Genomic DNA, 15,431 nt, shown 5'->3' on the forward strand with positions numbered 1-15,431 from the left:
ATATCATGTGAAAATAGAACGGTGGAAAAATGTTTGCTTAAGATCCAAGAACCTAAATACATTAAAATCTTCAGAACTTTACAGTCATTTGTCAGTATCATGTTCCCAGCTTAGGTATTTCAAATTCATCATAGTACCACTTTTAAACTAAGTCACAAAGATCTAAATTTGATGATTTTTAACAACGATGGTGTTCGGATCAGTTTTCGCACATCTCAGGTAATTAAATTGTACGATAATATAAAAACATTGTTAATGTAACTCAAACCGTTGAAATAGCCTCTTGCAGAAATGTAGGGTAAGGCTGCGTACAATAGACCCTTGTGGTCCGGCTTTTCTCCGGACCCCGGACATTAGCGGGAGCACAGCGCACCGATCTGCCCTTTATATTGTTAAGGTAACTCAAATGCACAAGCAATTAGAATACTTAAAACATAGAGAACACCCCATGTGATTGTGAAGAGGAAAAATAATAGGATTAAAATATCAAAGCAATACTTAATTACTTCTCTATGCACTCCAAGACGACAAGCTCTTATCAAAAGCATCAAACAACTATAATCATGGCCAAGCAGAGATGTCGTGATTAATATAGACTTAGATCCCCTAATTGCGCACAAGAATTAAGAAAATGCTATGTGTCAAACAACAATTTTGTATAACAATTGAAAATAAAAATTCTGGACTACATCGTTGACTAATGATGTATACAAAACCCCTGATCCAACAAACATAATTAAACGTATGTAACATTAATTAATTTGAAATAAATAGTGTAAGTAATTATGAAATTTACAGTGTCGAGCCCTTAAGACTCGGTAAAATATAGGAAGCAAGTAACAGAGACTTACAACTGTTTGATTATAAGTAAACAGTCAAAATCTCTTTGTCACTCTCCTCTTATAAATACACATAAAATAAATTACTCTAAGTTCACATATCTCTCCTAAAGAAAACTTCTCTAATCTCGCATATATAGTTTACAATATGAACATACTCTTTCTCCAAGTGCTTGTTACCCGTTTTTTTGGGTACCATAACCGAGAAATCCATCCTCGAGGGTCAATAACGCAGAGTTCGAAACTCACTCGATGAATAATGAGCCCGCCCCTTTATGTCTTTTTGTCATCTTGTTTTTTCATGTGTTGATTTACTAAGAGTTTGGCATATAGAAGCTCATTCCAAGCATCAGGTACACCAGGGAGGCACCAATGGCTGCAATCTTGGAACAACAATTCAGATTTCTTCTCCTCATTGGTCAATTTTTGTTTCCTATATATTGATGGGTGACCATCTTTTCTATAATCTGTCATTCTTGTGACATTGAGATAGGAGACTTGAGTTTTCATTCCTCTCAATACTCTCTCCAATACATTCATCTTAGATGGATAAGGAGTAAGATATGTGTTGTTCTTGATTGGTTCTGTTTCATGGTCACAAGCTCCACCTGAATTCCACTGTCCACCACTGTCAAAAAAAAAAAATACATAGTTTAAGCAAAAGTTTTCGAGCAATTTTCACATAGTTCAGTTAGTTACTTTAACGTGACAAAGAATAGTTTTGTAACTTTATTGTTATAGCGGATAATTAAGTGGTAACCGGATAAATAATGATACTGCTACAGAGAAAAGAAGTTGGAACCATTGACAAGTAAATCTAATATGGTGTGTTTCAAGGTTAGAATTACCTAAAATGAGATGCAGAATAACCTCTAAAGAGAACAAATGTCTTGTGGGGATTTACATGGGAATCAACCCATCTTCCCCATGTTGTTAAAGCTTTTCGAAATGCTTCAAGGACATCTAATTCGCTGTACACGTGACTTCCTTCTTGATAATAGTCCTTCCTGTAACATGCACCATTGTTTTAATTATTTTAAGCATAACAAACAGACCATATATGTTGAAAAACTCAATAAACTTTACCCCAAGGAAGTCTTCTCGTGAGTCCACCAGTGGCCGGTGTTGAAGACTAATATATCTGCATTTTTATATTTATCAGCAGACTGTCCAATTAAATCAAGTCTAAGAGTTTCCTTCTTCACTCCTTTTTTATCTGCAAATTCCCATTCTTGAACCAAGAAAGGAGATACAAAGAACTCCACTCTGCAATTGTACTCCTGAATATTTAAGAAACAATTCATAAGAATATGAACATATAATGATCGAAGGGAGCCTTGGCGTAACTGGTAAAGTTGCTGCCATTTGACCAAGAAGTCACGGGTTCGAGCCGCAGAAACAGCCTCTTGCAGAAATGTAGGGTAGGGCTGCATACAATAGACCCTGGTGGTCCGGCCCTTTCCCGGACCCCGTGCATAGCGGGAGCTTAGTGCACCGGGCTGCTTTTTTTTTTATGAACATATAATGATGATGTTTAACAGCAGAAATGAATATCTTACTTCGAATAGAAATGAATAGGAAGCTTCTGTCCTAAAATGGTGTCTCCCAAATTCTTCATAAACCTTCTTCTGATCTTTTACAGAGTTTCTAAGTATGCAAACAAGTGATTCCCACATGTTCCTATTGAGTGAATCACCAACAAATACTAATCTTTTTCCTCTCAATAATTCCAGCATATGAGTGCCATTCAATCTGTCAAAAAAATCAACTGTAAGGATACTTATATATGGAAGTAAATACCAATTTGACTAATCTAAGATTACATGATTGAAGAAAAAGAACAACTTTCAGATAAAGAAATCATGGTTTAATTTGTAAGCGAAATCAAATCTAACAGATAATAATCGAAAATGGAAAATGCCACATTCCATAAGCAATGAAACATCTTGAGAAATGGAAAACTAAAGAAGTATAGGATCCTTGAAGCCTATATTTGGTGTTCATCAACAACAACAACAACAACGCTTTAGTTCCAAACAAGTTGGGGTCGATCTAATTTGGAGTTCATAGGTCAGATAAAAATATTTAAACTAGAATTAGGTTGAGGATAAATAGCAAAATCTTACCTTGGAAGAGTACAGGCATTGGGCTTCCATTTCATTTTGATGTAATTACTATCAGGTCTACCATTGAGAAAACAGTTGAATTGCTCATCAATAAGAGAACAAGAACCAGGTTTATACAAAGGGTAAGACTCATCTTTCACCCAATTCCCATCAAAGAAATCACAATCCAACAAAGACTTAACCACATCTTCATCCTTCTTCTTTGCCGACACATCTAAGTTAGTCCCATTACTCTGTTTTTTCACAAACGAAGATGTGAAATTACTCTTCACTCCCTCAATTTCGTTCTCTTTACTCCCATTAGCAGATTTTGGTGCTGAATTTGTGGTCTGATTTGCCTTCAAGACTCCAACTTTATCATTACTTTGGGTCTGATTCTTTGCGCTTGATGATTCTTCATTAGTTCCAGAAGAAGATTTTGGTGCTGAATTTGAGCTCTGATTTGCCTTCAATACTCCAACTTTATCATCAAAATCTTTACTTTGGGGCTGATTCTTTACACTTGATGATTCTTGATTCGACCCAGACGAAGATTTTTGAGCTGTCACATTCACAGAAGGCTTCAAGGGGTTTTTCAAGACTTCAACTTTATCATGTGAGTCATTATTTGAAGTCACATTTTTCCCAATACCCAATTCTTTTTGCAAATTGGGAGGCTCAAATGTTGAGTTTTGGGATCTGGGAGTAGTAAAGTTTTGAACTTGCTGTGAAGAGTTGGGAAAAAAGTAAGAATAAACTGAAGAAAAGTGAGATCCATAAGATTGATCAGAGGAAATTGGAGCTGATGTTGTAGAAATAGTTCCACTAGTACTAGTGCTACTGCTTAAAGAGAAAATGTTTGTGAACCAAGGAGAAGATGAGTTAGGGGAAGGACTAAAAGCCAAGAAAAATGTAACAGCAACGAATACAAACATGAACCCATATGCACAAGTAACAGTTCTTTTGGTTTTCAGAAAAGAAAAGTGAGCTTTCAGGTCTGTAAAGAGAGTTTTTCCACCATTAATGGGTGTATATTTTGCTGTATCCATTTGCCTAGTGCCAATTTTCTTTTTAGAAAGTTTCTGCCGAGAAACACAAGTTATAGAGAGAAGTAGTTTAGCACTTCAGCTCAGAAAAACAAGGGAGATAAGCCTAGAACAGTAAATGGCAATGGAGAGAGAAGAGGAAGGAGAGAAAGTTGGGTGTATAAGCGTGTTGTGTAGTGTGGTCTCTTCTGTGTGAAAGAGAGAGAGAGAGAGTGTGTAGAGAGAGAGAATGTCTTGTGGAAAAACACTTAACGTCGGTATTTACAAAGAGATTAACTCCGGTTCATTTTAATTAATTTTTTAATTGATTTCAAATATAATAAGAAATTTATTTTTTAAGATTAATTAATAATAAAGTTGATTATATTAATATTGATTTTTTCATTAAAAATACAACAAATACCCTAAGCTCTTTACTTCAAGGACAATTTCAAAAAAAACTAATTAATTCTTTTTTGATATTTGAAAAAATTAAATATTATAAATCATAAAAAAGGATTAAAAAATTAATTAAAATAAATCGGAGGGAGTAACAGGTAAGAGCTTGTTTGGCCAATGTTTGGGAGGCTAAAGTACTTTTTGTGTTTGGAAAATTTGAGATGTTTGAGTTTGACCAAGATGAAACGCTTTTGAGCAATAATATCTTTCTTTTTTTGACAACACAATATAACATAATAAGTAGTTTTTCTGGTTTTAAGAACAAGTTATAAATTTACCATGTAATATCAGGCATAAAGGGTACTATTTGTAGAGAATTTTCCCAAAAAGCAAAAGCAAAAATAAAAAAAAAAACTTTATTTAAGACAAAACATCACTTGCAATAAATTTATATTTAAAAAATTATCTAAATAATTTAACCTTTTCTTCCTCTTTTTTCCTACGTTCTCTTCTTCATTTTTTTTATTCATCGTATTTTTATTCCTCTTTGGAATACAGTAAATAGCTCTCTTCTTTTATTAGTAGTAATTTATAGAGTAGATTTTTAATTTATAATGAATGATGTTGTTTGATATATCTAAATCATCGTGTAAATAATAAGTAATACCAGATATTCAATATTATTACTTCGGATAATTATATTTATATTTATTAAAATCTCTAATTTTTATTTTTACTTTATGTATTATATTTTAATTGAATTTTTATAATAAATGTTTAAATTTATTTCTCCTTCTTAAAAAATATTAGTTGCAAACTAAATTTTTACTGTTCTTTTTCGTAATTTAATAATCAAAGTACTTTTTAGAAAAACTAGTTAATCACAATTTGCTTATCAAGTATGGAAAAAAGTATTATTCAAATGAATTGGTCGAACATAAATTACTACTCTCTAAAAGTACTTTTTAAAATAAATAATCTTTTACAATTTGGCCAACACATGCTCTAAATATCCAGAGACGGATCCAGAATTTTTAAATCGTGGGTGCTCAATCGTCTTTAACTGGAATTTCTATTTTTAAGATTGGGTGCTCGATCAATATTCTTGTATATAATTACTAGTTTCCAATATAGATATATAGTGTTTGGCTAAAATCGATGGGTGCTTAAGCACCCATAACAACTTGTTTGGATGGTTGTTACATATTGTATTGTATCGTATTGTTACTTTAAATATAATGTTAAATTTTATTGTATCGTATCGTTAGATCTGCCGTCATGTAATGACGAAAAAGGCCACTTTATATAATGACGGATTTAGTGTGGTGGCATCGTACCTTGCTTTTTCCTCTCATCTTGCCCTTCATTATTATTAAATAATCATATTTTATCATTTATCCTACTATTTATATAATAATTCTACTATGTATCCTATTTTTTTTAGTAATAATGCAAGTTTGTTCTTCATGTTGTTGGTTCGTGACATTATCAAATAACGGCAAACAATATAATCTATCCAAACGTTGTATTTATCAAACAATACAATACAATACAATATGAAACGACATGTAACAACCATCCAAACAAGCTCTAAGGTTCAATGTAGATCCACCATTGTAAATATCCATCCATTATTTATTAGTAATTTCGTATTCGAGCGATGAAAAATTAGTCATCTTTGATAGGAAGTATAACTTTTTTGTATGCAATTCAAATTAGTTAGATCTCAAAAATAACAAACACGGAAGAAAAATCAATAAAAGAATTTATTTACTACACTGTGCAATAAACTTCCTTACGTAATCAAGTTATCTAAAAAATAATTATCGATAAATTTTTTTATAATTGCTAAAATTTGTAACTTAAAAATAAGACAAGTATACGAAACCATAAGTTAAAATACAATATTAACATAAAAATATCCCTATCAATGTATTCAACTTAAATTTTCTACAAATATGAATGTGGCAATCGAGTGTGAATATTGACGAAATAACAAGTTTACTCACACATCTTTAACTTTCGCCAAAAATATATTTGCAAGTAATATTTATATCCTTATATATAAAACTTAATCAACTGTCAAATAGTACTTTTTTTTTTTAACTTGGACCAACTTTGTTCAAATGCCTAGTTATTTAACAATGAACCAATTACTTAAATGAAAAACCGTTAATACTAAATAAGTATAGATTAAAATAAGAGCTGCATCAATACTTATTAATAAATTCTTTATTGAAAAAGTATTAGTGATTCTGCAAGCGAAGTGGACTCTAAAAGTAAAAGTTAGCTTCACCTTTCGGAAACTTTGTCAATGTTGTGTTGACACTTTGGGCATTAAAATGACACTCGTTTTGATGTTATTAGCCGAAATGCCACTGTCTCGGTATTGCCAGAGAGAATTGAGGAGACAGATGAGTTAACGGCGAAAAATACTTCCACGTGTACACTTCTTAATGTGCCACTTTGCCTGGCCATTTTGCGTTAACATGAAGTTTTTTAAATAAGAATAGAATGTTTTTTTTTTTTAAAGATAGAAAGTGCGCTACAAAATGAAATTATTTTTTCTTTTTATAGCATTCTTCATCAAATGAATTACAAAAAACTGAACAATGAAATACTCTTTTTAGATTTAAAAAACCCCAAATTGTTAATGCAACAGGTGGCATATTCAGTTTTCACCAATATAAAATTTAGCATGAATAATAGCTAGTTACAAATTTACTGTTTTATGAGTAAATTAGTGACAAAAAAGTAGTTCCATAGTTCAAGAGAAGGAGAAGGAGCTGATATTGTATTTTTACCTGTTTTTTTAGTCGGTTTTCTAACCTTTTTATTGTCATCGTTGTACTTAATCTATATTGTGTACGAGTAAAATCGGGAAAACGGAAGGAAAGCACGACCTGATATGGCCTCAAGTAAAGTCGAGAGATTTCACGTCTCAAAGCCCGGGGAGAACAAATAGTGCACCCGAGACCGGACGCGGCCGAGCATTGGGCCCGAGCAGAGTGAAGAGCCGAGACTAAGGGAAAAAATAGTTAGACAAGATAAGCAAGGGGCCGAAATATCCGCTCTCAACCGTGTATTACGACACGAATCTTGCCCGATATCAACTGCGTATCAGCGTTTACTGGAAAGAGAAGATTTTTTACCTTATTTAGACTTGTACTAGGAATGAAATTTTCCTACTATATAAATGGGAGAATTTTTATATTTTAAGACCATTGTTGGCACACATATCAAAGCAATAAGTTGTTCAAAGTGTTCATGAGCTGCTTGTTTATTAAGTTGTGACCGAGCTCATTCCGAGGTCTAAATCGAAACCGATTTCTTCCGAGGTCTAAATCGAAACCGATTTCCGAACGTCCATTGCCAAGCTAGACTTATCATCCATTACATTTGGTTTGATCGCTCTAATTTCCTTTAATTCAGTTATATTATTCATAGTTCATTCGTGTTAGATTGAACCACATATCCTTTAAACTGTGTATAAATTCAGTTGTTTCTCATTTTAAGGGTAAACATTTTGGCGCACACCGTGTGGTAAAGGATAATAGTGGATTTAATACTAATCTCCATAACACACCCTATTTTACAATTGTCTTTGATGTTTGATTTCAGGTTAATCTAAAATGTCAAATTCTCAGTCTGCTTGCTTAAACATTGACATCGAGTCAGGCCACCACGGTGAAAACAATAACGTGGTACCAAGCAATAACGTATCCCCTGTTGATCCCAATGGTATCCCAATCGCTGACCCGATCGATGCTAACTCACAAGTTGTCATCAACATCAACCTGCCAACTGATCCCGAAATAGCATTTGCGGGGCACTCCAACCATCGGTTCGAGAAGCACCCAAAGGGGAAGGTGATGGAGTTAGATTACGATTGATTTTCGAGATGTTACAAGCTCACCAAGTGGTGATAGCACAACTACAGACCCAAAATCACGCCCAGAACATGACCGAACCCAAGCAGGTTAGAGAAAACGCTCAAAGAGATGAAGAAGTTACCGTGGAACCAGATGAGTTCGGACCCGAAGAAACTTCTGAGGTGATGAAAATGCTCGAAGCGCTAACAAAGCGAGGGAAGTCCGGTGAGAAAAAGATAGAGGCAAATTACAAGAAGGTGAAAACTTACAATTCGAGGGTCGATTATATCTCGGGAGCGCCTCCAATATTGAAAGGCCGGATTTCGAAAAATTTATTCAGAAACCTTTCCCCCCAAGTGCGGCACCGAAGCCAATTTCGAAGAGATTCCGAATGCCCGACATTCCCGAATATAATGGGACCACAGGTCCAAACGAGCATGTAACCTCCTTTACATGTGCAATAAAAGGCAATGACCTAGAAGATCAGGAGATCGAGTCGGTGTTATTGAAGAAATTTGGGGAAACCTTGTCCAAATGAGTAATGATATGGTACCATAACTTGCCTTCAAATCCTATTGATTCATTTGTTATGCTTGCAGACGCTTCGTTAAAGCCCATGGTGGCACCATCAAGGTCGAGACGAGTAAATTGGACCTCTTCAAAGTCAAGCAGAGAGACAACGAGATGCTTATGGAATTCATGTCGAGGTTCCAGATGGAGCGAATGGACCTGCCCCCGGTCTCAGATGATTGGGTCGTTCAGTCATTCACTCAAGGGCTTAACTCTTGAAGTTCCATTGCTTCTCAGCAATTGAAGAGCTACTTGGTGAAGTCTGGTTACTTCAGCCGAGGTCCATAATAGGTATCAGTCGAAGATCCAAGTCGAGGACGACCAGCTAGGGGCCTCCTCGGGGGTCTGTTTACCCCAACAGAGCGAACAACAGATCTAAAATAATTATGGACAAGGAGCCAAGGACGGCCCGAGATCAGTATCAACCATACATTTCGAACAAAAGGGGAAACGGATCTGGTCGCCACCCAACCATGAACCATAGGAGAAGCGACCAAGGACCTAGCAACCAGGGTCAGATGAACAAAAATGGTATTGACAGATCACTTGGAGGCAGGGAAGCCCCGAGACTATCAGAATATAACTTCACCGTGGACGCTGCAAGTATAATGTCGACCATTGGTCGCATCAAGGAGACCAAATGGCCTAGGCCACTTCAGTCTGATCCCGCACAAAGGATCCCAGCTTGGTGTGTAAATACCATGGTACTCATGGTCACAGGACTGAATATTGTCCATAACTAAGGGAGTAAGTGGTTCGACTATTCAACAACGGGCATCTTCGAGAGTTCCTAAGTTAGCGGGCCAAAAATCATTTCAAATACAGGGACGCCAACAACCAAATTGAGAAGCAGGAGCCTCAACACGTGATCAACATGATCATTGGGGGAGTGGATGTCCCACCAGGACCAATGGTAAAACACACTAAGGTTTCTATCACAAGGGAAAAATGCACCCGGGATTACATTCCAGAGGGGTCTATCTCGTTCAGCGACAAGGATGCGGAGGGCATCATCCAGCCTTAAGATGATGCACTAGTAATATCCGTACTTATCAATAAATCTCGAGTTAAACATGTGTTAATTGATCCAGGTAGCTCGGCCAACATGATTCGATGGAGGGTCGTAGAGCAATTGGGATTATTGGACCAAATCATACCGGCAATACGAGTATTAAACAGGTTCAACATGGCATGCGAGATGATGAATGGTGAAATAACCCTACTAGTAAACACTGTCAGGACCACCCAGAAAACAAAAATTTACGTGATCGAGGGAATATGAGAAACAACGCCTTGTTCGGATGGCCATGGGTTCACAGCATGAGAGTGGTGTCTTCGACCCTACATCAAGCATTGAAGTTTCTCACTCTGGGGGGGAATCAAAATGGTCTACGGGGAACAACCGGCCGCAAAAGAGATGTTCAATGTCGAGGAAACGACCCTGGTGCTCGCGGTCACGACATCAAAAAGCAGGGGACTAGTTGAAGAGAAAGAAACCAAATAGCAATAGCGGTCCTGACCCTGGCGGGCCGGGGAAACAGGAGGAGCACACGGAAAATGAGGAGGATGATTACAGTGTCCCGAGATCCTTTATAGCACCCGATGATACCGACGCCATCAAATCGACAATCGAGGAATTGGAGCAGGCCATACTGATCGAGCATCAGCGGATAGAAAGGTATACCTGTGCACGAGGTTAACTCCCGAGCTCAGGAAAAATCTTATTGATTTGCTTAAAGCTAATGCCGATTATTTTTTTGGTCCCTCTTAGATATGATAGGTGATCACGCCCAACTATGCCTTATAAAAGGACACGCGGACGTTGCAAATATAATCTGAGTATTTATGCCCAGAGTCGAACCCACAGGGAATTAACCTATCAATTACTTTCGTTGGACTTACTAAACTCTACGGAATCAACTTCCTCAAACGTTGTAAATAACATTTGATGGTATTACTAATAACTAAGACTGAAAGTAAATAAACAGCTAAAAACCAACTAAGCTAGAGTTGTAAACAATTATGAGAAGGTTCTAAGGTAGTGATTTCCCCTATTGATGGAATCTCTTCCGGTTATGTTTCATATAGATTCACCAAAATATCTCTATCAATCATGAGCACTCCTTTTACCGTAAATCTCTCCCGAGTAATCACGATAATTTACTGGACGCACTCTCCCGAGATACACTAGCTAGCTTTGTTTATTACAGCTCACTTTAGATTGCACCCAAGGCTTCGTTATCCCTAATCCCGCCTTTAAACCAGCAGTTATAGATCCCTCTTATACTTTGGGAGTGATGTTGTTCAACAACTACCTAAATATGCACTCTCTCCCGAGTTATGCACACTAAATAGGCACAGCTAATTGAGGATCCTGTCAATTAACTACAACAAACACGTAGTTGAACAAATAGAGATTAAACTGGCAAACTATATTAACATAATCACGAAGTTCATCCTTCAATAGGTTCCATCAAAACCCTAGACAAAGAAATTAGCTATTCATGACAAAACGAGAATAAACTACTAAATTATTCATAACGGGTAATTGCAAGAAAATAAAAGAGATAGAAAAACTCTAATGTTTGGTTGATCTTCTCACACTTGTTCTTGCCTCCAAAAGTAGTCTAAAACAAGCTTTTTTTTACAACTTGGGCGAGTTTCTAAAGCTTATAAGGGTTTTACAAAAGTTTCCCCGAAAATACACTTTAGTCCCCAGACTTCCAGCAGCGTGAACAGTTCACCGCGGTCGCAGCGTGGAGCGCGGTCGACCGCGGTGACATCTGACCTTACTGCCTCACATTTTAATCCACCGCGGTCGCGGTGGAATTCTTGCCCAGGCCATTTTCTGCTCCTTTGTGCTCGGGTACTTTCTCGAGTGGGCGTTTTCTTCACATTATCGCCTCCAAAACACTCTGTGTTGCTTCCTCACATATAATATTCCCTGCGAAACAAAAGAACACTATTTAGAGCATTTTGTTGGCACTTTACCTATAAAACAACAACAAAGCATGGTCATATTAAGGTGTAAATATCAAGTATATAGCCTACTATCAACACCCCACACTTAAATCATTGCTAGTCCTCGAGCAATCCACCCTACTCCATCAATACTCCTTCCCTAAGCTTTTCCCTTAACGACTCACACCATGAACATTTTACAAAAGTTGCACCTAGTAGTGAACAACCTTTACCTCAAGAATCAAATCTTTCGTACCATGCAACATTCGCACTTACTCAAACCACTCTATACAAGAATCAAGACTTACCTTTCCTTTGTGAATCACATGCCCTCACATCACACAAGAGAGTAGTTCCACATATAATGATATTTAGGACAATTAGGAACTAAGATAGACAAAATTCGTTCACTCTCAAAAAGAACATTCACATGCCATAAAGATGCACCATAGGCTTGCCCGTAGTGTATTACTCTACTAATCGAGCCCACTCAGTCTAAGATCAATAGGACTTTACTTGGTTGTAATGTAGGCTAAGGGACGGGTAGGATATATTTAGATATAGTGACTACCCTTCCTAAGCACTTTTAATACAATTACATTAAACTTCAGGATCATAGTTGTGTCAACCAAACACTCCACCATATTTATTTAAAACATCCCCATCCATTAGGTGCAATTTGTACAAGCTACCACGTATCAACCACATAATTATTTATAACTTTCTCTCTTCTTTTTTTTTCGTGGTGCTTCTACTTTTATGCTTCAAAATTCAGTACCTTTTCTCTATCTCAATGGTTCCACTCAAAAACCAAACCACCACCCCACACTTTTGCTTTTGCATATTTTCAATACCATTCAAGTGCTTATTGGGAGGTAAAAGGGTTCAAACAGCAGGCTATTCAAACAATTGGGTAAGGTTTGCAATGTGGTTGCCAAAGAAACATGCTTATAGGCTCAACGGGGTTAACTAAGATGTAATGCATTCAGGTGGGTTTACTTTATGTGTCTGGCTCAACAAAGAAATGCCTATATCACTTCTCCAACTGAATGAAACTACTATTTCGCTTTGCAAACACACAGGGCAAGTTCTAGGCATCAAGTGTGAATCATGGAATACAGTAAAACTCACACACACATGGCACATGACTCACTCCGTATTAGTTTATCAAGACATTCTCTTTTGAGTGTTCAAGTTAGATACAAACATACAATTTTAAGGCACTTAAACAAGATTCCACCCTTGAAGCTAAGCGTTTCACTCTAGTGTCTATTGTGTTCAGGTGTAAAAAACTCTAAGGGTTTTTTTTCCTCGATTTTAGCTCGTAGCCCATTAATCCTAATCTAAAACTAAAAAGAACAAAAACAAAAACTACCTATACCCGGTTCAAGCTAAACCCTTAGAAAAGAACCGTGGCCTAAAGAAAAACCAAGGGGGAGTTACTACACTACCTAAAAAAAAATCATTTTGGTCTTTTCTCTAGACTAACTTCCCTCAAGAAAATTATCTAAAAGATCCGTCATCAGGAAGAGTCTCCCCCTTCTATTTTTTTTTTCCTAACTTAGTCCCTCAAGAACCCCGCCGAAAGAGATCCGTCGTCGGGACAAGTCACTTACTATTTTCACTTACCTAATGAACTATTACTCTAACACCACAACAATCAAAGCAAGACAAAACAAACAAAATCAAACGGTCAATTGTTACAATTACAAACATACAATGAAGTATCCCCCACCCCACACTTAAAACGAAGACATGTCCCCATGGCTTCAAAATTTAAAGAACAGTGAGGTAAAGGAACTTCCCTGACGGTTCACTCCTGGTCGGAGATGGTGTCTGGGTTCACGTTGCAAGCACGTCCCAGAGCTCTCAACCAGCCCAAGAATTTCTTCTCCGACTTCGCCTGCCTTTCAGCCACCGCATCTACACGGGCACCTAAATCAGTGATTGAGGTACGCAACCCAGCCATATCCTGTTCCAAAGCTGTCATACGGGTGCTCCTGTATGGCTGTGAAGGGCCTGCCACATCAACTCTCGGAGGAGGGGGGACCTTAGCTACCTCAGCATCATTCTCATCATCATCTGAATCATCATCAGAGTCATCACTGTCCGCCACCGGCTCTCTTTCCTTGAGTCCAATTTTTCTTGCCCGGAATGGGGCTTTCAAAGGCAATTTCCCATCAACTCGAAGGTTTTCAGGGACTTTAGCAAGACGGCATAGCCGGGTGATTAGCGAAGGGAAGTAGTGGCCCTTGATTAGCTCAGGCGATCTAATGAACATTTCATCATGGAGGACTCGGGCGACATTAAAATCCTAGTGTGTCATAAAGCAGTAGATAATCGCTACCCGTGGCCCATTCACATCAGTGGTATTCCTGGATGGTAGCAGGCGGGTGTTGATGACAGTGAGCCAGCATTTTGCTTCCCAATTAAGGGACTGTGAGTGCAGAGTCTTCAGCTTCGTTATCCATTTAAACGACTTGCCAGGGATACAAATTACATCAAGAATTGGTGCCCACTCAGTCCTCGGGCGGTGATAAGCTATGTAATGATCCATCTCACCCGTGAATGCTGGGAGGCGATACACTCGGCGGATGGCCTCTATAGATGCATTAACCCGGGTGTTACGCACAGTCACAACCCCATTCTCATGTTCTGGCAAGTTCGCATAAAACTCCTTCACCAGCTAAATATTAGCCTCCTCTGGTACCTCGAAGAAGATGTCCAGCTGACACCTCCTCAACTCATTAAACATATTTGGGCACTCCATCTCCAGGGCAGTCCGATCAATATGTACCTCATGGAGCAACTTCTTAGCTGCTTTCTGATTGTACCTTTCCTCCGCTGATTTGGACACAAACCTAGTGCTATCGAACTGAGTCGCACTGGATTGGCTTCTAGCTCGTGAGGAGCCTCCCGGTCCACTAGCGGAGGATCCGGTGTTTCGCTCTTCCTGGAGGAACTCATTACACCTGTCAAACAACGACACACCTATTAGTCAGTGCGTGAAGTGTGTGACTATGGGTGGTTACTCAGACTTCACCACAACCATGTCACATTAGCTCCTTATAACTCCATTGGGGTAATTCCCCAAACACCTTGTGGGCAAGATAAATATCTTCATATACACAGCCCATGTGACTCTAGAAAAACTTCCCCAAATCAAATAAGCTACTACACCCACATACCCCACACTTACTTCATTCAATCACCCACCAACAAACACCATTCCAAACATTAATTACACAATCCCTTCACTAAACATTCTCAAAAACAAAATTAAAATAGAAAAACAAGAAGAAGAACTACAAAAAAAAAATCTATCAACAATTCAACATCATATCAACATAAAACTACATAAGCTACAAAACAATACAACACAAAACCAGAGAAAAGAGAGAGGAGAGGCAAGTACATACCTTAGTTGAAAAATGGGTGAGAGGAATGGAGGTGGGGGATGTTAGTATGAGTGAAGAAGAAGGAGAAGAAGAAGAAGAAGGGATTTGGGGGTTAGGGTTGTGAAGAGAGAGAGAGATTGAGAATTGGGGGAGGGGTCGGTTGTTTTTTTTTTTGGGGGGGGGGGGGGTTTGGTTAGTAAAAGTTAAAGAATAGAAGAAAAGAAAGGAAAGAAACGAGAAAATAATTTTTTTTAAATACTGG

General features: G+C 37.6%; 1 protein-coding gene across 1 annotated transcript; it reads right to left on the reverse strand.

The window, feature by feature from the left end:
- Window positions 723-4,232, reverse strand: LOC109229593 (protein trichome birefringence-like). The gene is made up of 5 exons (XM_019395090.1): window positions 2,966-4,232; window positions 2,399-2,591; window positions 1,926-2,119; window positions 1,688-1,846; window positions 723-1,467 (listed from the first exon to the last, which is right to left on the reverse strand). The coding sequence occupies exons 1-5, from the start codon at window positions 3,991-3,993 to the stop codon at window positions 1,113-1,115; spliced, it is 1,929 nt and encodes a 642-aa protein (XP_019250635.1). The 5' UTR covers window positions 3,994-4,232; the 3' UTR covers window positions 723-1,112.

This window comes from Nicotiana attenuata, chromosome 7, assembly GCF_001879085.1.
Source record: "Nicotiana attenuata strain UT chromosome 7, NIATTr2, whole genome shotgun sequence".
Classification (NCBI taxonomy): Eukaryota; Viridiplantae; Streptophyta; class Magnoliopsida; order Solanales; family Solanaceae; genus Nicotiana; species Nicotiana attenuata.

Bases quoted from the DNA above. Each gene is read 5' to 3' on its own strand.
- LOC109229593 (XM_019395090.1), bottom strand. From the start codon at position 3,993: ATGGATACAGCAAAATATACACCCATTAATGGTGGAAAAACTCTCTTT. The intron at 2,592-2,965 runs GTAAGATTTTGC...TTTTTTTGACAG, and splicing joins AATGCCTGTACTCTTCCAAG to ATTGAATGGCACTCATATGC. The intron at 2,120-2,398 runs GTAAGATATTCA...TTAAATATTCAG, and splicing joins CCTATTCATTTCTATTCGAA to GAGTACAATTGCAGAGTGGA.